Raw genomic sequence first — 20,878 nt, forward strand, 5'->3', positions numbered from 1 at the left:
GGAGCCGGGCTCCCTGGGAGGTCCCCAGCTCCATCCTTGCAGCTAGGTGACCAGGGCCAGCTACTTTCCATTGGCGACCCCTCAATAAAACAGAGGTGGCGGCTGTTTCCCTACTGAATGAAACGAGGTGAACCATGGAGCCTGTGGCTGCACAAGGAGTGCCCCTAATTGTCCTCCGCCAGCAGCCCACCTTGAAATGACCGGCAAAGGACACAGAGCATCCCAGCTCGGTCCACGGCCAGCCCGGGCTCCCACGGTGGCCGCTGCAGAGGGACGTGGGGAGAACAGGGTCTGAGGTTGTGGCTGGTCCTGAGGAGGCGGGAGGGGACACAGCCTGACGTCAAGTGTGCACTGCCCGCTCCGTCCATCATGACCCAGGCACAGCGCTGGGACGTGACATAAAGCCCCCACTCACAGGCGTCATGCTCCTGAGGGCGGAAGGGAGAGGGCACCAATAAACATGCTCACGGGGCCATGTCTCGGGAAGCCAGGGGCAGGCTACCAAGATGAGCGGGGAACGAGCGTCCAGGCACTGAGGCGGCAGCAGGCCAGGGTGGGGGAGGACCACCGACAGGACACAGGACGGCAGGGCTGAGGCGAAGGGGAAGGGAGGCCGGGTGGGGGAGGGGTGGAATGACACAAGGAGCCTCCCTGGAGACGGGGACTCTAGTGCAGGTCCAAGCCGCCAACGGGAGGGGAGGGCGGCCAGGGCCAAGATGATAAGGAGGGGTCAGGGTCCAGGTGTCCTGATGGTAAAGTCACTGAGATCTGCTGGCCTGTGAGATACAGGAGAGTTGCGAAGGAGCCCACAGGCAATGGGGACCTGGAAACCAACGGAGATGCCATTTACTGGACCCGGGCAGCGGAGGCCCGCACAGCCGGAAGGTCAATGGCCCTGAGGCTGATCCCAGGGAGCAGCGGGTGGCCTCCCCCGAAACCCCAGCGGCTGGGGAAGTGAGGCAGGAGGACCCCGCGTTCCAAGCCAGCCTCCGCAACTCAGGGAGACCCTGTCTCTCAATGAAATATGGAAAGCAGAGTCCTGGGGACGTGGCTCAGTGAAGAAGCGCCCCTGGGTTCAAAGAGAGCAGCAGGGACCAGGGGACTTGGCTTCTCTCCTGGATGCGGGAGAAGGTCATAAGGCCCATCATCAAGGACAGTGGCCAGGCAGAGGGGCAACTGGGTGCAGGGGATGCAGGACCCCTCAACCCCACCCCCGCCTGGAGCACAGACTCCACGCACGAGCACACACATGCATACACACACACACACACACACACCAGCAAAGCCACCTGGAGAATGGACTGTGACTCCTGCCCCGCACACAGGGAGCACCACAAATGGAAGCCAAGACATTCACGAGTACAGCCCCAGTGTGGACACCTGTCCCACCCTACCACTGGGGAAAAGGAGACCTGATCCACCTGTGACCTCAGTGCCAGGGGCCCCTCTGTTACATGCTCTGCATTTGGGCCACCCTTTAACGAAAGCTATGTCACTTTTTTAAATTAAACACAGAAAGCATGAATGCTCTGTTAACAAAATAAAGAGCATCCCGGACAAAGCCCTGCCTTTAATAGTTTCCTCTGGCCACGCCCCCAGGCGTCCCGTCCTCCGCACCTGGAGAAACCAGCTCTGTCAGGCTGGCGCAGATCCTTCCACACCTGCGTCCAAGCTTTTGAATGCACGAATATGAGCCTAATGAAAATACAGAGCATTGCTGGACACAGTGGTGCATACCACACCAGCAACTGAGGAGGCTGAGGCAGGAGGATTGCAAGTGGAGGCCAGCCTCAGCAACTTAGTGAGGCCCCTGTCTCAAAATAAAGATTTTTTAAAAAAGGTGGGGGTTAGGGATGGGGCTCAGCAGTCGAGCACCCCTGGTAAACCGGGTACTTCAAAAAAAGAAAGAAGGAAGGAAGAAGGAGGGGAGAGAAAGTGAATGAAAATACAGAATATTGTTGTGTAGTTTTGTTGTTGTTGTTGTTGTTGTTGTTTTATCATACATCCCCAGAGACTTTCTGTCCCTTAGCAGGGTGCTTCAGCAACTGGGCTGAAATGTACACATCCACTTCCTGCTTTCTAATTTTTGCCCAGAAATCCTTTGGACAAAAGAGCTCCTGGTTTATTTTTCTACTTCCCCACTGAAGAGGCGACCGGGCTGGGGGTGCTGCTGGGGACCCTGCCCACCACAAGCTGCTGCCCAGCGCGTTCCTGACCAAGTGCCTGACCTTAGCCGCGGCCCAGATAGCTTATCTCCAGGAAGGAGGGGAGCCAGGGCCTCTGTGGGTTTCACAAAGCGGCCGTCAGTGGGGCAGGAGGGCCGGGGTACATCCAGAGAAGTCCACACACTCTAATCTCCTTTGTTCCCGCTAATCTTGTTGGGAGGCAAAGCAGATCTGAGAGGCCCGAGGTCCCCGGCCAGCACAGAGCTGGCCGCCCGCTCTCCCAGGAGTCTGCCACCCACGTGCATCTCAAACACACCACGTAGGGCCTGGGCTGGGGCTCAGTGGCAGAGTGCTTGCCTGGCATGTGGGAGGCACTGGGTTCGATTCTCAGCACCACATATAAATAAATACAATAAAAGTCCATTGACAACTAAAAATATATATATGTCATGCACCTACTCAACCCCGTTGAGAAATGCAAATCAACTCATCAGATGAACCCTAAAAAAGAAGAAAAGGATAGTAAAAAAATCTCTGGTTGGAGGGGAAGGGACACTCTCTCACCTATGGGTGAAAGAGAGATTTGCTAGTAACTATCACAACGCCCACTGAGCACACATTGGGTCTAGAAGCTGCACTTGCAGAAATCCATGCTGTGGAGGGGTGCTGGATGCACTCAGAGGTACGGACTCACCGACATGTGGCAGAGAAGATTATCAGTCAGCAGAGCAACAGGTGCCTGGCGCGGTGGGGCACCCCTGTAATCCCAGTGACTTGTGAGGCTGAGGCAGGAGGATCACAAATTAGAGACCAGCCTCAGCAATTTAGCAAGGCCCTAGGCAACTTATCAAATCCCTGTCTCAAAATTTTAAAAAAGGACTAGGGTGTACCTCAGTGGTAGAGTGCCCCTGGGTTCAATCCCCAGCACCAAAAAATAAGTAAATTAATTAATTAAAATTAAAAGAGGGAGAGAGAGAGAAACAGGACAACAAATATTCACCAATTCAAAGGAAAACGACACAGTGATGAAAAAAAAAATGTGACAAGATACACATGTTCCAACAGGGAGAGATCCTGGAGTAATATCACTACATTGCAAGACGAATGGTAACATATTTACACAGAGCACAATTGGGTTTATGTATTGATGTGTGGACCTGTGTTTCCGATACACATAAAGGTCTAGGAGGATCCACTCCACAAAGAGAGGGAAGTAAAACAAGGGAACTATCTTTTTCCCCCCATTTGAACTTTTTCTTCCCACTGTGCGCCACCAGACCCAGGGCAAGTGCTGAGCAAGGGCTCTGCGGCTCGGCTACACCCCCAGCCATGAGTTTTTATTTTTATAAGCAAGTATTCATGCTTTTGTCCACGAACTTTTTTAATCAACAAAAACAGCATTAACCAACAAAGAGCCGGACACAGGCTCCCATTCAGAGGCACATGGACATAGGAGGCCAAAGAAAACCCGGGCGGGCGCCCTCCCACCCTGGAGTCCCACCCTCAGCCTCTGAACACAGGCTTTCTTCTTCCACGAGGCCCTTGGCCGCCACTCCAGCCCGGGCTGCTCCAGAAGCCGCCTTGGGCTGGGCGTGTCTCGCAGTCTTCCTGCCTTCACGCCACTCAGCCCCAAGCCAATCCTCAGGCCGGGGTGCGGGGAGGCTCTCCCCCAGCCCCGAGCCTGGAGCTCTGAGTTCCAGGACAGCTCAGGATGACATGGTCCGCCTCTCTGCAAGACCAGGGGACAGGAGGGAGTCTGGGGACACACGCACGTGTGAGCACATAAACCCACTGACCTCCGTCACCCCGATCCACAGCCTGAGAAAGAAAGCATCCTGAAACGAGGCGAGACGGCGGGTCGGTCTCCCCTGGAATCCACCTATGCCGAGGTCCCCCCAGCAAGACACAGGTGCCCTTGGCACGGCTCCACCGGCTCACACCCCACGCACGACAGGCTCTCCCAGAGCGGGCAGCCTGGGCAGACGCTGTGACACAGGAGAGGTCCTGGCACTACAGAAACCACAGGCTGTCACTGAGATAAGCTCGGCTGGCCGCTACTCTGCAAATCAAAACAGAACATCCTGGAGCTGCCCAGGAGGAAGGAAAGGAGCTTTCCCGCACCTCGGAGGTGACCTCACCTTTGATCAGGGCTTCTCTGCCAGCAGATTACAGGACGTCATGGGGCAAGGCTGGAAAAACCCAAAAAACAGAAAAGAGGAAACAGCGGAGAGCACCACTGCTCTCCCAGAGACCCCGAGAGAAAGCAAACAGGGCTCCATCCTCCAGGCCTGCGGGGTCCCAAGAAGTGGCAGACACCTAAACAGATGTGTCCTTCCTTCCTGCTCGCTCTCTCTCACGCTCTACGCACCGGGCATGTCGAGAACTGCAGACACATCCCCATTCCTAAAGAAGCGGACGAAGGGGGGAAAGACGTCCACTTGCCTGGGGACACCCTCCCTTCACCCCAGCTCAGGGTGGGCTGGGAGGCTCCGGAAAGGTGAGCCTCAGTTTCCTGCCTGGGCACTGCAGGCGCTGCCCAGTGGCCTCAAAGCTCTGAGGCACTTCTAATGTGACAGCTGCCATCTCCTGGCCCTTCACTCAGGCCAGCTCATTCAAACAGGCCGCCAGCCCGGGCAGAGTCTGTTGGTCTGAAGGCCAGCCACCGCCTCCTGTCCGCTGGTCTGAAGGCCAGCGACACCCCGTGTGTCTCCCTGGGTAAAAGGGCAACCACGTGTAAGGCTGGAATCAGGGGAGGCTCAGGCCGCCGGCACAAGGCTCGTGCCTGCCTCCGCCTGCATCTGGGGAGAAAAGCGGCTTAGCCCGCCTACCGCTCCGGGAAGGCAGCAGGGGGACAGGGCAGCGCCAGAGCAGGGTCGCTCTGGGAGATTCCAGGCGGGGGAGGGTACCCTGCTGAGCACCTACTGTGGGCTGGGCACCCACGTGAGCCCCACAGCAGCACATCCTGTCCTCGTGGGCGCTCGAGATACAGGCAAAGCGCAGCCCTAATGTCACCGGCACTTCACAGGCAGCGGTGGGCAGCTTCAGGCGGCACCGCGGGCAGCCTGGTCCTGCTCCTCACCTGTCCTGGGCCCCAGACCCCTAAGGCTGAGTTCAGGCCCCGGGTGGTCGGTCACCCATGCCCCGTGCCTCCAGCAAAGACCCTGAGCGCCCGGGCCTGGGCCGTGAGGGTGTGGGGAGGTGGGCAGCTGCTGCCCCAGGGCCCTGCTGCCCCGCGCTGGCGGCCCGAGCCCCGGGCGCTCTCACCCACCTTGAGGACCTGCTGCCTGATGAGCGAGGGCACCACGACGATCATGACGGCTCCCAGCACGGCGCACAGCAGCCCGGTGACTCCCAGCGCCACGGCCGCCCAGCGCGTTCGGGAGCGGCCGCCCATGTCTGCGCGCCCAGGCGCCCGCCCGGGGGGACGGCGACGGGCCGACCAGGCGACAGAGGCAAAGGGCGGGACTCCGGGCACGCAGGCGGCGGCGGCACGGAGGGCCCGGGACGGTGGCGCGCAGAGGAGCAGCCCGGCAGGTGGCCAGCGGTTTTATGCGCCATGGCCCGCCCCGGCCGCCCTGGGCGCGGGGATCCGGGCGGCTCCGCGGCGGGGGCGGGGCCTGTGGTGCGGGGGCTGGGACGGGGCGGGGCCGGGGCGGGGCGTGGATCGGACGCGGGGCGGGGCCGGGGCGCGGGACACGCCTCCGCCCGCCTTGGCTCTAGTAGGGGCGCGCGGACCAGCTGTCCCCGGGTGGCGGTCGCGCCAGGCGCCCCCTCGCTCTTTCCCCTTCTTCCTCCTCGTCCTCCGGTCCCCTCCCTTCCTCCCGCCATCGCTGTCATTGCTCACATTTAGCGGGAACGGACCGCCCGCCCGGGAGCACAGAGCTCTGAGATGGTCCCCACGCCACCGCCACTTTCCGGACCTCGGCCCGCACCCCATGCACACGCCCGGCCTCACTGCCCCTACACCAGGCCCACTGGGGAGCTGATCCCGGCCCCGGGGCCTTTGTGCACCCTTTCATCGGAATCGTGACCCCAGACACCCGCCTGTTCGAGGCACCTTATCAGAAAGGTCTTGCCGCGCGCCTATGCAGCACAGCGCCCACCCTTATCGGCCAGCACCACCCGCGTGTAATCTTTTGCTTCTCCGCGCTGACCATGTGCCCACCTAGAACGCCAGCCCCCCGGGAGACGGCGCTAGTAACCCCGCCCCACCAAGTGCCTAGCTCGGGGCACTGCCCTGCGGGAGAATGTCCCCCAAAAGCCCTGCAGAGTGAACCAGGAGGCTTCTCCAGCCCTCTGCGCAGAGCAGGGACTGGCTCCGTGTCACAGAGGAAACTGAGGCGCCCCAGTGCCACTCGGAAAGCCAGGGGAGCAGGGCAGCGGATGAATGTGGGCAGTTCCCCAACGTCCTTAATTAACAGTCATTTAACCAAGTGACTAGTTGGTCAGTGACCCCAAGGAAATGAAACTGTGCCCAACAACTGTCTGGGGCAGAGTGGTGCAGAGTGGCAGCTGCCCCCAGATGGAGAGGTCTCTCCACGGCCCTCATTGGCCTGCACCCTGCTGACCATGAGTGTGGGGTTCCTCATGCAGGTCAGTCCCTCAATTTCTGGGTGGGATTACTAGGAGGGCAAGACTCTGAGTTAGGGTCGTGTCCCCTGGCTAAGGCAGGCCCAGTCCTCAATGGAAGGCTCAGGACGAGGCCTCATGCAGTGCAGGCCACCCCAGAGACGGCACCTCGGCAGCCTGTCCTGGCCCAAGTCAGCACTTCTTGAGCACCTACTATGCCCTGGCCTTGCCTGCAGACCCGATGTGTATAGTGCCCCAAGAGGGCCACCCCAACTTACACCAGGGGGCTGGGGACAGGGCCAGGCTGTGGCATCCATCAGATGGGGACAGACTCAGAGAAACTTGTATTCTGAGGTTTCCCACCCCAGAGTCCTGGGCCCTTGCGGTCTCCAGTTTCCTCCTCAGTACAATGGGGACTGTGGAGGTGCTTTCCAAGGACGGTTATGCTGAAGACCTGAGACCCCGCTCAGACAGTGTCAGGAGTGTGTGGGAGCATCGCTGAGACCTCACATCACCTGGCTCCTGCTCCCTCTCTGCCTCACCTCCTGCCCTCTCCCCTTGTCCACCCCACCCCAGCCTGGCCACTCACGCCTCTAGAACACTCCCCTGCGCCCCTCCCCGGCTAACTGTCCTCCTCCCAGGAGCTTCAGGGTGGATTCTCTTGGAACTGGGAGTCCCCACCGCCTCCAGCAAATACCCGCTTCTGTCTGAGAGGTCTCACTTATCTCCTCAGAGAAGCCGTTCTTTTTTGCCACCAGTGTCAGTCCCTGGAACACCACCCGGTGGCGTGGGCCCCGCAGGTCTCCTTGAATACTGGAAGACTCAATTAATTAACTTCTAATGCATCAAGTAACTCATTGATTAATTAATTAAAATAACTCTCATCGAACTCCAGGTTCTTGGGCAGCCTTCCACCACGGGGGCTGCTTTATCCCCAGTGACGTCTGTGATTGCTGGGAACTGGCCAGCCAGCTGAGCGGCCACTGGCCACCGACTCCCTCCTTTCCCTGATACCGACTCACCTTGACCCCGCCACCCAGGCCAACTTCTGCGTATCATCGAGTCTTCAAGGACCAAATGTGCGTGGCGCTTACCTAAGAGAACCCAAGGCCAGGGCCAGAGTGACCTGGTGCCCCCCGGCGCTGTCACTTCACCAGAAGGATGGGCAGAGATGAAAGGGTGTCAGACACACATGACCAGCCGCGGCCTTGAGGAGGAGCGCGGCTTTGGGCGGCAGGGAGGGCGGCCTAGGAAGGGAGAGGAAGGAAGAGAAGCCTTGAGGAGAGACGTGGCCCTCAGCACAAGAGGGTGAAGCCCAACCCTGCTGGCCCGGGGTCAGACCAAGTGGTTGGAACTGAAGGCAGGTTCCACCTCCACACAGTGTCAGAACAGGCAGGCTGTAAGAGAACGTGGACTCGTGGTTGCCAGGGGCTGGGGTGAATGCAGGGTGACGATTCATGAGTCACAGTGTCCCTTTTTGGTGTGGTGACAGTGTTCTAAAATTGATGGTAGTGCTGGATGTGGTGTGGTGGCACATGCCTGTAATCCCAGCGACTCAGGAGGCCAAGGCAGGAGGATTGAAAGTTTGAGGCCAGTCTGGGCAACTTAGTGAGACCCTGTGTCAAAATAAAATAGAATAGGGCTGGGGAAGTGATTCAGTGGGACAGCATCCCTGGTTAGATCCCCAGGAACACTATAAAATACAAGCAAAGTGATTGTGGTCATGGTATTCGACTATGAATATACTAAAAGCCATTGGGGTTTGTGGTTGCGGCTCAGTGGCAGAGCGCTTGCTTAGCATGTGGGAGGCACTGGGTTCCATCCTCAGCACCATATAAAAATAAAGGTATTAAAAAAACACAAAAACATGATAAAAATATTTTTAAAAGCCATTGACTTGTAAACTTTAAATGGGTAGAGTTATGACATGCACATTGTATCTCAATAAAGACTTATTTAAAAAAAGAAGAAGAAGAAGAAGAAGAAGAAGAAGAAGAAGAAGAAGAATTATTTTGCCATGGCTCCCACCTCACTCAGAATCAAAGCCACGGTCCTTGCCTAGGCCACCATGTCATCGCATCGCCCTGACCTCACCTTCCCCTCGGCCCCACTCTGCTCCAGCCCCACCCAAACTGGGAGCTCCTCCACCTGCGGCCTGCCCCTGCCTCGGGCCTTTCCCACAACAGGAAGCTCATCTCTCCAGAGCCCAAGATTCTCTCTATGCTCTTGCTCAAATATCACCTTATCAAAGACATCTCGCTTCCTATCCGCCCTTTCAAAATCACAAGCCACCCCCACCCTGTCCATCTGTCTCCCTCCTGCTGTTTCTCCATAGCACCTGCCATGTCCAACATGCCACACCACACGCGCAGACTGATTTGTTTCACCGAGTCTCCTCCTTTCCTCCTCTAGAGTGACAAAAGGTCAAAGGAACAGGAATCTGTTCTGTGCATTCCTGTGCCCCACTCCTAGAATGGTGCGGGGCAGACAGGAGGTCCTCGGAGCCGTGGCTAGGAACTGCCCACAGCCGGGGAGCCCAGCTGCCCAGTGTGGTGGCCTAGGGCAAGCTGTGTACCCTCTCGGTGTCCACTGGGGACCATCCAAGCTGCACTGCATTCCACGAGGATGGAGTGCGGGGAAGGAGCTCACCCTTGCTCCTCGATTCACGCAGCCTGGATTGCTTAAGCACTTACTGTGTGGTAGTTCCCCAGCCCCTGATCAGGTCTTGCACACAGCAGATTCAAAGGCCCAGCACGGAAAGAACAGAAGGCCACTCGATATTCTTATGTTGATCTCAGTGTGAAATGACAATACTGGACACACCATTAAAGCCAGGTGGAGTGCCCGCACCTGTGATCCCAGCACCTTGGGAGGCTGAGGCAGGAGGATCTCAAGGCCAGCCTAGGCAACTTAGTGAGGCCCTGCTTCAAAAAAAAAAAAAATTAAAAGGGCTGGGGATGTGGCTCAGGGGTAGAGCACCCCTGGGTCCAGTCCCTAGCACCCAAAGAAGGAGAAAGCTCCTTTTTTGCCTAAGTCGGTGCGAGCGGCTCCTGGGGTGCCTTCTTCGGAGGTTGACCTGTCCCTCACAACGCCTGAGTGCCGGGGGGAGCACCCCGTGCCCCACGCACCCCTGGGGAGACTCAACTCAGCCCCTGGACTCAGCCCTTGCTGGGCCCCCAGCCTCATGCTGTGGCCTGAATGGCTCCTGTCCAGCCCTAAGTGGCATGTGACGGCGCTAGAAGCTGGGCCCTTGGGAATGGCGTCCGGGCCCTTGAAGGTGGCTGCAGAGGGCTGCTGGCCTTTCCCCGGGGCCAGGAGCAGCGAGAAGCGTCATCTAGGAACAGGAAGTGATGGCAAGAGATGCCAACCTCTCCAGGCCTTGATCTTGGATTTTTAGCCTCCAGAACTGGGTGAGGTAAACCGCTGATGGAGGCCCGGCCTCGGGCAGCAGAGCAGCCTGGGCGAGGGAGCCCCTGGGAGTCCTGAATCCCCCAGCGGCTGCCCTGCCGGCCACCACAGCGGGCCTCCAGGAGGGCCTCCCCCACTGAGGCTGGCAGTGAGCTCACCTTTGCCCCAGCCTTCGGGACGGGTGAGGCGGACTCTCCAGCACAGTCTCCAGGACAAAGGTGCTGGTGTGGGAGCTGCCCCTGGCCCTGGGGACAGGCGGGCATGGAGATAGGACAGGGAGCCACACCAGGTCCTTTCTGGGTGGGCCTTACTTTATAGCAGGGGGGGAGGGAGAGATTTAAACACTCAAAACACACCTGGGTGGCGAGGGGCTTAGCGGTAGCTTCCTAGCGCACGGGAGGCCCTGGGCTCCAGCCCCAGCACCAAAAAAACCCAAAATCCACGTAAGCACAGACTTGAGATGGTGCTGACGAGACACAGCAGTTGATTTCTTTAGAGAGAAGGCGGGGGTTCAGGCGAGCTGGCCCAGGAGGGCCTCAGCGCCCCTGCTCATACCCCGTCCCCACGCAGAGTGCCACAGCACCCCCTTTAGCTCTCCGCGTCTGGAAGTGAACTACAGGATCCCCTCTCCTCTCGGGGCCGTGGGGCGGTGCTCGGCCAAGGAGCCACCTTGGACCACTGACACCATGTGGGAGAGGGGGAGAGGGTGCCCGGTGGGCCGCAGGACAATGTCCACTTGCTCCAGAGGCGATGCTGGGGGACGCAGGGGAGAAGGACCACCCGGATGGAGTCTGCTTCCAAACGAGTCACGAAAGAGAAAAAGAGGACGAGAGACGGTGACAAGTAGAGAAATACATGTCGGGTCTGAAAAATGGGTCCTGGAGAGAGCGAGCCCACGGGGGATTTCCTCTAATTTTGTATTTGTTTCTTTTTTTCTTTTTTTAAAGAGAGAGAGAGAGAATTTTTTTAATATTTATTTTTTAGTTCTCGGGGGACACAACATCTTTGTTGGTATGTGGCGCTGAGGATGGAACCCGGGCCCCATGCATGCCAGGCGAGCGCGCTACCGCTTGAGCCACATCCCCAGTCCCTTCTTATCTTTTCTTTAATAATAAACTGCAACCCTCTGGCTGCTGCTTGGGAGTCAGGTGTAAAATCAGAGGCGCCCCCATCCTGGGGAGCTGGGTCGCGTGACTGGTTAGGGGGACCAGGAGGAGCTGGACGGATTGAACAGAGCAAAGTGGCGCAGGCTGGAGGGGAGGGACATGGGGTCCGTGGTGGGCAGGGCATCGCAACCCCAGTCTCCAGGAGAGCCGACCACACCTGACCGCTGGGGTTCACGTTGGCAAACACACCCCCAGGAGGATTCTAGAAGGGCCTGAGAGTGGGCGGACATTCAAGGATGGGCTCAGAATCACCATCAGTCCCCCGTCCTGCGCTGCTCCCCAGGAAGCTGACCTGCAGCTGGCTCCCCACAGAAGAACTGCCCCCAGCACGTAGAAGAGACGCCCCCAGCCCTCGTGACTCCTCCCTGCCACCGGAGTGGCACCGTGACCCTTTCCACCAACCGCAGGTGGTAGAAGGGACACTACGTGACCTCAAGAAACCAGTGGTTTCTCTCAGCCCTGGATCCGTCCTTGGCTAAGCCACTGGCATATGGGGAACCCGGCCACCCGGGCAGAGCTGGGCCCTCAGAGCCCCGCTGCCACCTGTGCCCAAGTGAGGCCCTTTTGGTACCCTCCTGCCACCTTAGCATCCCAGCCACTGTGACAAGACAGAACTGCCTATTTGACCCCTAGAATCCCGAGGAACACCACGTCCCCTCTGGGACAGTGCCACCCGCCACTGCCTCAACCTTCATAGGGAGCCCTGGACCCTCTGGTCTCCAGTTCCCAGGTGCTGTCCACTTCCTGCCCAGAGGCTGACATGCCCAGGAGCTGGGGTGGGGGACAGGAGGGGGGAAGAGGAGGAGGGGACAGGAGGAGAGGACAGGAGGAGAGGACAGGAGGCTGGGGGCCGGAGGCTGGGGGCTGGAGGCTGGGGGCTGGGGGCTGGAGGCAGGGACAGGGCCTTGGGATGAAAGCTTGGGGGTGACTAGGAGCAGACCAGGAGATGGTGAGTGGGGTTCAGGCCTCCACGACCCCCTGTAAATGGGCCAGAACCTTCCTTAGAGGGCCAGGGTGCCGGTGATGGGGGTGCCAGGGCAAGGTGGGCCAGGGTGGGGGTCTCAGGAACCCCAGGGCTCCCTAAGCATGGGGGGTGTCAAGAGACCCTCCTGAGTCACCCCATCACTGCCTGGCCCTCACTGTCCTGGGCATGTCTCTGCGGAGGGAGGGCCCTCGTCGCCTGGGAGCTGTGTGGGGCCGTCTTCGTGCCCACTGCACAAGGGGAAAGCCATGCCCATGGGCAGCAGCCACCCCCTGGCTGCTGTGAGACACTGCCCCAGCCTGTTGGACCCTCAGAGGGGACAGTGGGGGCGGGCACGTGGGGGCCTCCTGTGGGCAGACCTCCAAGGCTGAGCCTCCTCACTGACCATCAGGGAAACACAAAGAGCCTTCACGCCCCCCTCGCACCCGTGAGGACCGCTTCCGGACAAATGCAAAGACAGCGAGCCCCTGGCCAGGGCCCAGAGACCTCGCCAAGCCGACAGAAAGGGCAGAGGAGCAGTTGCTGCGGACAGCGTGGCGTTTCTCAGAAAATCCAAAACAAGTCAGGTTGGGCGCCGCGGCCACGCCTGTCATCCCAGTGGCTTGGGAGGCTGAGGCAGGAGAATCTCAGGTTCAAAGTCAGCCTCAGCCATGGCCAGGTGCTAAGCAACTTAGTGAGACCCTGTCTCTAAATAAAACTACAAAATAGGGCTGGGGAGGTGGCTCAGTGGTCTGGTGCTCCTGAGTACAATCCCTGGTGCAAAAAAAAAATAAAATAAAACAGGTCAGGTGTGGTGGCTCACGCCTATGATCCCAGCCATTTGGGAGGCTGAAGCAGGAGGATTGCAAGTTTGAGAGCAGCCCTGGCAAACTGGCCAGACCCTGTGTAGAAAGGGCTGGGGGTGTGGCTAAGTGGCAAAGCGCTCCTGGGTTCAATTCCCAAGACCAAATAGAGAAATAAATAAGAGCAGAACTACCAGCCGACCCAGCGAGTCCCCTGGTGGGAACGTACCTAGAGAGATCGAGGGCAGGACCGGAAACAGGCCTCCAACACCAGGGCTCCCAGCAGCGGGTGGGAGCAAGTCTCGTACCCACCCGTGGATGAGGAGTGCAGACAGGAGCCGAGGTTGTCCACGCGGATCCTCGTCCAGCCCAGCGAACCCGAGGACAGCAGGCTCTGACGCAGCCAGTCGTCGAGGGAGGTCCCCAGAGCAGAGAGGTCACAGGCAGAGAGGAGATGCTGGGCCCCGGGTAGGGTGGGTGTGTCCTGGGCACAGGCTGCGTTTCTGCAGGGAGAGCAGCTCTGGGTGGACGGGGGTGATGGCTACCCGACTGTGAGAATGTGCCCAGTGTCACCTGAAGGGGGTGAAAACGGAAAAGGCAGACCACCGACAAAACCTACGCCCGGCGGGGATCTGGGCCTGCAGTGGAGAGCCAGGTAGTGACCAGGGCTGGAGAGGACGAGCGGAGAGCCCTCTGCCCCCCAGCTCAGGCCGCAGGGCCAGACGCCTCCATGGGAGCCTGGGGTCTCCAAAACTGTCCCCAGGCCCACAAGGAGCCCAGGCAGCTGTGACAGGGGAGGCCCTGTCAGCTTCCCCAAGCAGCTCAGGGCCCTGGAGAAAAGGCGCCAGGCAGGGCGGGGAGGAGGCCGAGGCGGGGAGGAGGCCGAGGAGGGGAGGAGGCCGAGGGGGGAGCAGAGGCTGAGGAGGGGGCGGCCTCCCTGGTTCCCAGCACCCCTGGAAGGGGGCGGGAGGGTCTCGCTCTGCAGCGGGGGCCTGGGATCTGCCCAAGTGGCTCAAGGCCTCCAGCCCTGGTACCTGCTCTGGTCACCAGGTGCCCCCTCAGCCCAGGTGCTCCTCTGTGCCCTGAGAATACGCGAGAACCACAGCTGGACCGTGGCGAGCCCCTCGGGCACCGCCAGGAGAGCTGGACAACAGTGCAGCCCACTCACAGTCCGGCCCTGCTGACGACACCGTGGCCCTAACGCTCACCCTGTCGGTGATGAAAACATCCCTGGAACAGCGTCCCTTGGACTAAGTCCCACGGCAGCGAGGCCCGCAGGCTGCACCTGACCGGGCCGTGAGCCGGTGAGTGGAGCTTTATTGGCGCGTTCCCGAGCCCCCTTCGTAGCAGCCTCCCTGCTGCGGTGACAGCGCCCGGTGGCCGCAGCTGAGACCCCCGCCCAGGAAGCCCAGCGTGTGAATGACCTGGCAGGTTCCAGGGGAGGATCTGCTCGGCCCTGAGCCGGACACCATGGCAGGGACTGGGGTCACTCAGCTTTAACAAGGGCGTCCCAGGGGCCCACGGGAGCATTGGGACTGCCCAGGGGCCGAGCCACTTTGTTTCTCTTTTCTTCCTTTTTCTTATTTGTTATTTTATTCTTTGGAGAAGTGGGGGCCGCTCTGGCCCGTCCTCTCCCCGCTCCTTTCTGGAAGGCAGAGGGTCCACTCTCCTCCCAGCAGCCACCGATGCTTGGAAAAGGGGTCCCTGAGCCCGCACTGGAGCATTCCGCTTGCTCCCGGTCGACCTGGGCAACAAGGTCCCCCTTGCTGTGATTGGCTGAGGGGGACACGTGTCATCAAGTTCTGGCAGTGTGCCGGGGCCAGGCAGAGCGGAGGGTTCCCACGTCTAAAGAGAACTCAAGGTTGAGCTCCTGCCCTGGTGTTGGGCGCTGGTGGGCCCTGGCTGCCTGCAACCACGGGGCCAGCCAGGCAGCCCTGACTCAGAGACAGTCACCCCAGCTTGTCCCCATAGGTGAGGACAAACGATGTCTTCCTTGCTAAACCTCTGGGTTGATTCCTTTTTTTTTTTCTTTTGAGAAAGATCAATAAGTGGGATGCTACCTTGCTCAGGGCCTCAATAAGTTGCTGAGGTTGGCCTCAAACAGGATCCTCCTGCCTCAGCCTCCTGAGTCTGTGGGATTACAGGTGTGTGCCACCGTGCCTGCTGGTACTTTCTAGTACTTTAAACCAAAGCAACCCCACGGGTACAGATATAAAACCCTCTGGCCAGCAGCCAGCAGCCACAATCAACAGCCATACTGATCGATTCACTTGGTAATTATTTACAGAGACCTTCTATATGTCCAGACAGATCTGGGCAATGGAGGGCATGAGGGACGCTGGCCTTTCTTTTATAGACGTGCGCTGCAGAAGCTGCAGAGAGACTCAAAAGCAAGTCCACAAACAAGCAAACAGGTTTTTCTTTTTTGTTTTTTTCAGTGCTGGCTTTTGGACCCAGGGCCTCCTGCATGCAAAGCTGCACCCCACCCCCCAACAGCCTAATTTCAGATAGTCATCCCTTGGAGTCCACAGCATTGGCTCCAGGACCTCCGCCCATGCCAAATTCCAAGGATAATTAGGTCCCTTGTATAAGATGATGTCATGTTTACCTGTAATCAACACGAACCCTCCCCTACACTTGAGATCCTCTCTAGATGACTTGTAAGCCTAACACAGTGTAAATGAGTCAACAGTTGCTGTAGTGCCTTGTCTGGGGAACGGTGACAGAGTCTGCACATTCACATATTAACATCATATTTTTAAATATCTCCCATGCACCCGTTGGTCAACGTTTGGATGTGAGATCCGCAGATACAGAGCCGACTAATGTGTTAAATGGCGAGAAAGAAACAAAATAGAGTGGTTAGGAGGACAGTGGCGGAGGCTGGCCCTTCTCTGGGGAGGTGACATTGAAGAGAGAGCTGGATGAAATGGGGTGGGCATTCCAAGTGGTGAGCATGGCATGTGCAAAGACCCTGTGGTCGGCCTGAACTTTGGTTGTTCATGGAACTGAATGTGGACTGTGACATGGCTTAGTTGTGATGGTGGCTTTCAAGAAAGTGTCTAAAAGTGAACAAAAAGCCCTCAGTCCGAGTCCCTCTCCTTCCTCCCTTTTTGTTTGGACTTTTGTTTCCAGGACCGGAGTTTACGAGCTCAAGTTTGTTGGAGGCTGAGCTGGGTTTTCAGGCTCCAGGTTCTCTCCCCGTGTGTGGGCCTGCCACACGCCAGCCTGTCCCAGGGAAGCCAGGTCTCGGGGCTCCAGCCTGACAGCGTTTCAGCAAGTCCCGATCTGCCCTGCCATTCTCCCTGCCAGAGGGGTGTTTCCTTCCTGCCCAGAACACTGGCCTCCTCACCAGCACCCGCCTCCCCGCCCAAGCTGCAGAGGCCCTGGGGCTCTGTCAACAACAGCAGGGTGGAGGACAGCCCGACCTGGCCGCACCTGGCAGGCACCTCTGGGAAGCCAGCCCGTGCCCAGAGCCCTTTAGGTGAGAAACTGCCGTTGCTCTTCAAGAGCCACCCCAGGCCAGCAGCTCCCTGGGGCTCTTTCCCGGGGGGTGTCCTCCAGCCGGGCTTCCGGCAGCCATGCAGAAGCAGTGTCCAGGATGCTCAGGGGCACACAGTGGGCAGGGACACCTGCCTGGGCACATCTGGAGGCTCCTGCCTGGGAAGGGGGTGGACAGGGCCCTTCACTGGACGGTGCAGACTGAGCGCTCCCTATGTGGGGGACACAGGGGCCCTAACTGTGCCTCACACAGGTCACAGACCTGTGCAGACCAAGATATTGTTGTCACACCAACACGTCTCTAATGACACCTGAGAAAAATGCTTCCAGGTGTCGGACCCGCTCTGTGAAGGCCCCTTTTGGAGGCTGCATAGCGCAGCTGGTCGAGGCCAAGGGGTGGCGTTCCTTCCTGCTTCAGCACTCTGCAGGTTCCCACCGGGCAGGCCTGGAAGCTGGACCCCTGGGCCCACCTCCTGTCCTCCTCCACGGCTGCCCAGGAGGCAGCCTCCCCTGAGATTTTGTGGATCTTCCGCCTGCTCCCATTGTGCCACCCCAGGACCTAAGCATGTGCGGTGCTCCCTGTTTTAAATATTCCCCGTGTTAAAAAGTCTCAGTCTCCACAGCAGCTTCTTTGAGTTGCACCTCCAATGTCACCTCCTCAGTGAGACCTCCCTGAGCAGCCCATGAAAGTAATGCCTTTTAAGCCAGGTGCAGTGGCACACGCCTGTGATCCCAGCAGCTCCGGAGGCTGAGGCAGGAGGCTCGCCAATTCAAGGCCAGCCTCAACAGTCAGAGGGAATGGAGAAGAGGAATTCAGACTGTGGGCCTCAGCAACTTAGTGGGAACGGGTCTCGAAATAAGACGTGCGTCTCGGTGGTGGAGCACCCTGGGCTCCGACCCAGTACCTAGAAAGCTAAATGAGATTTTTAAAAAAGCACTCTTGGGGGGGCTGGGGTTGTGGCTCAGTCGTAGTGTGCTTGTCTGGCATGCACGAGGCACTGAGTTCGATTCTCAGCACCACATACAAATAAATAAATAAATGTCCATCAACAACTAAAAAATATTTTTTAAAAAAAAGCGCCCTTGGTCATGCGCTTCAGTTTGGTTTTGATGGCACCCGTGCAGAGCGTGCTTTGCGAGGGTGGACACCTGGCTGGCCATCCCCGAGGGGTCTCCAGCACAACACAGGGCCCACCATGGGTGTGAGGGAGAGGTTGGCATGAGGGAGTGAGCAGGGAGGACCGGGGCCACAGCAGGCATTTGGAACAGGATGGCGAGAGGTGTGGGGCTCCGACCTCCCTCCAGAGCCCCCAGGGCCATGGAGAGGCCACCCTCAGAGAGCCCGGGCAGTGCTTGGTGTCCTCTACAACCCTCCCGCGGCCTCCCACTGCCCGCAGGCCTGGGGCCTGGCCGTCCTCCCAAGTGTTCTCAGGACCAGCAGTACCAGACCGTGTGGGGACAGGACAGAAATGCAGTCCCTGGTCCTCACCCACTCCATGAGTCACACTCAGGAGAGGCCTGCCTTTTCGCAAGCCCTGCAGGGGATTCTGGGGCTGGCTCCTGCACAACAGGACAGGCTGACTGTCCCTGACGCCCTCCTTCCCTCGAGGCCACCGAGATCTACAGCAACTTCAGGTGGCCCTGGGTCCTTGAACTTGGCATCCAGGTGTCACCTGAGCTGGAGTTGGTGTGGTGCCGGGTTCTGGGAGTGAGGACAGACAGGACCTGGGGCCCCTGGCGCCCTCCCGCCTCCCCGGCCCCCACGGGAAGCCAGCTGTCTCCAGGTGAGCAGGAGTCTATTTCAGCAACCTGTTTACCACTCCAAAATCTCAGGATAAGGTTCCTGAAATCCTAGCCCAGGGCACTCCCAGCTGGGTTATCCTGTGACAATGGCCGCAGGCGGGTTCCTCTTCTCCTGTTCCACAGCCAGTCCCCACTGATCACTCAGATTCCACTTGGCGGCTTTCACTTCTCCCGTCAGTAGTGGGCAGAGTGTGGCCCTGCCACTGCCAAGGAAAAAAAAAATCTATGCCAGATCCCAGCTCCTGATACCAGTGAACCTGGCCTAGCCCCTGGTACCAGTGAACCTGACCTAGGCCCAGTACCACTGAACCTGACCTAGCCCCAGTACCAGTGAACCTGACCTAGCCCCAGTACCAGTGAACCTGACCTAGCCCCAGTACCAGTGAACCTGGCCTAGCCCCTGGTACCAGTGAACCTGGCCTAGGCCCCAGTACCAGTGAACCTGACCTAGCCCCAGTACCAGTGAACCTGGCCTAGGCCCCAGTACCACTGAACCTGACCTAGCCCCAGTACCAGTGAACCTGAGCCAGGCCCTGGTACCAATGAACTTGACCTAGCCCCAGTACCAGTGAACTTGACCTAGCCCCAGTACCACTGAACCTGACCTAGCCCCAAGTACCAGTGAACCTGACCTAGCCCCAGTACCAGTGAACCTGACCTAGCCCCAGTACCAGTGAACCTGACCTAGCTCCAGTACCAGTGAACCTGACCTAGCCCCAGTACCAGTGAACCTGATCTAGCCCCAGTACCAGTGAACCTGACCTAGCCCCAGTACCAGTGAACCTGACCTAGGCCCAGTACCAGTGAACCTGACCTAGCCCCAGTACCAGTGAACTTGACCTAGCCCCAGTACCAGTGAACCTGACCTAGCCCCAGTACTAGTGAACCTGATCTAGCCCCAGTACCAGTTAACTTGACCCAGGCCCCTGGTACCAGTGAACCTGACCTAGGCCCCAGTACCAGTGAACCTGACCTAGCTCCAGTACCAGTGAACTTGACCTAGCCCCAGTACCAGTGAACCTGACCTAGCCCCAGTACCAGTGAACCTGATCTAGCCCCAGTGCCAGTGAACTTGACCCAGGCCCCTGGTACCAGTGAACCTGACCTAGGCCGCAGTACCAGTGAACCTGACCTAGGTCCCAGTACCAGTGAACCTGACCTAGCCCCAGTACCAGTGAACCTGACCTAGCCCCAGTACCAGTGAACTTGACCTAGCCCCAGTACCAGTGAACCTGACCTAGCCCCAGTACCAGTGAACCTGATCTAGCCCCAGTACCAGTGAACTTGACCCAGGCCCCTGGTACCAGTGAACCTGATGTAGCCCCAGTACCAGTGAACCTGACCTAGGTCCCAGTACCAGTGAACCTGACCTAGCCCCAGTACCAGTGAACCTGACCTAGCCCCAGTACCAGTGAACCTGACCTAGGTCCCAGTACCAGTGAACCTGACCTAGGTCCCAGTACCAGTGAACCTGACCTAGGCCCCAGTACCAGTGAACCTGACCTAGCCCCAGTACCAGTGAACCTGACCTAGCCCCAGTACCAGTGAACCTGAGCCAACCCCTGGTACCAGTGAACTTGACCTAGCCCAAGTACCAGTGAACCTGACCTAGCCCCAGAACCAGTGAACCTGACCTAGCCCCAGTACCAGTGAACCTGAGCCAACCCAGGTACCAGTGAACTTGACCTAGCCCCAGTACCAGTGAACCTGGCCTAGCCCCAGTACCAGTGAACCTGACCTAGCCCCAGTACCAGTGAACCTGACCTAGCCCAAGTACCAGTGAACTTGACCCAGGCCCCTGGTACCAGTGAACTTGACCTAGCCCCAGTACCAGTGAACCTGACCTAGCCCCAGTACCAGTGAACCTGACCTAGCCCCAGTACCAGTGAACCTGACCTAGCCCAAGTACCAGTGAACTTGACCCAGGCCCCTGGTACCAGTGAACTTGACCTAGCCCCATACCATTGAACTAGACCTAGGCCCTGGTACCAGTGAACCTGACCCAGGCCCCAGTACCAGTGAACTTGACCTAGCCCTGGTACCAGTGAACCTGACCCAGGCTCCAGTACCAGTGAACCTGCCTAGCTCTCTGGTTCCAGTGAACTTGACCTAGGTTCAGGTACCAATGAACTTGACCCAGCCTCTAGTATCAGTGAACTTGACCTAGCCCCAGTACCAGTGAACCTGACCCAGGCCCCAATACCAGTGAATTTGATCTAGCCCCTGGTACCAGTGAACCTGATCTAGTCCCCGGTACCAGTGAACTTGATCCAGCCCTCGATACCAGTGAACTTGACTTATCCCCAGTACCAGTGAACCTGACCCAGTCCCCGGTACCGGTGAACTTGACCTAGCTCCCTGGTACTAGTGAACTTGACCCAGTCCCCAGTACCAGTGAATTTGACCTAGCCCCTGGTACCAGTGAACTTGACCCAGGCCCCAGTACCAGTGAACCTGACCTTATTTGGAAGCAGGGTCTTTGCAGATGGGATGAAGTTGAGG

General features: G+C 58.6%; 1 protein-coding gene and 1 long non-coding RNA gene across 3 annotated transcripts in view; both read right to left on the reverse strand.

Annotated features, from left to right (window-relative positions):
- The window catches only part of Scarb1 (scavenger receptor class B member 1), a 56,026-nt gene extending 50,294 nt beyond the window's left edge, over positions 1-5,732 (reverse strand). The window contains exon 1 of one of the 2 annotated variants that reach the window (XM_078039363.1): positions 5,434-5,732. In XM_078039363.1, coding sequence (XP_077895489.1) covers positions 5,434-5,559 — 126 coding nt within the window. In that variant the 5' untranslated portion in view covers positions 5,560-5,732. The remainder of the gene's footprint in view (positions 1-5,433) is intronic. The other variant, XM_078039362.1, reaches the window with a different exon arrangement.
- On the reverse strand, positions 3,529-4,601 carry LOC144375269 (uncharacterized). The gene is made up of 2 exons (XR_013434884.1): positions 4,304-4,601; positions 3,529-3,894 (listed from the first exon to the last, which is right to left on the reverse strand). It is a non-coding gene; the product is annotated as an uncharacterized LOC144375269 (long non-coding RNA).
- Positions 5,733-20,878: the final 15,146 nt, after the last annotated feature.

The sequence above is a fragment of the Ictidomys tridecemlineatus genome, chromosome 2 (genome assembly GCF_052094955.1).
Source record: "Ictidomys tridecemlineatus isolate mIctTri1 chromosome 2, mIctTri1.hap1, whole genome shotgun sequence".
NCBI lineage: Eukaryota > Metazoa > Chordata > Mammalia > Rodentia > Sciuridae > Ictidomys > Ictidomys tridecemlineatus.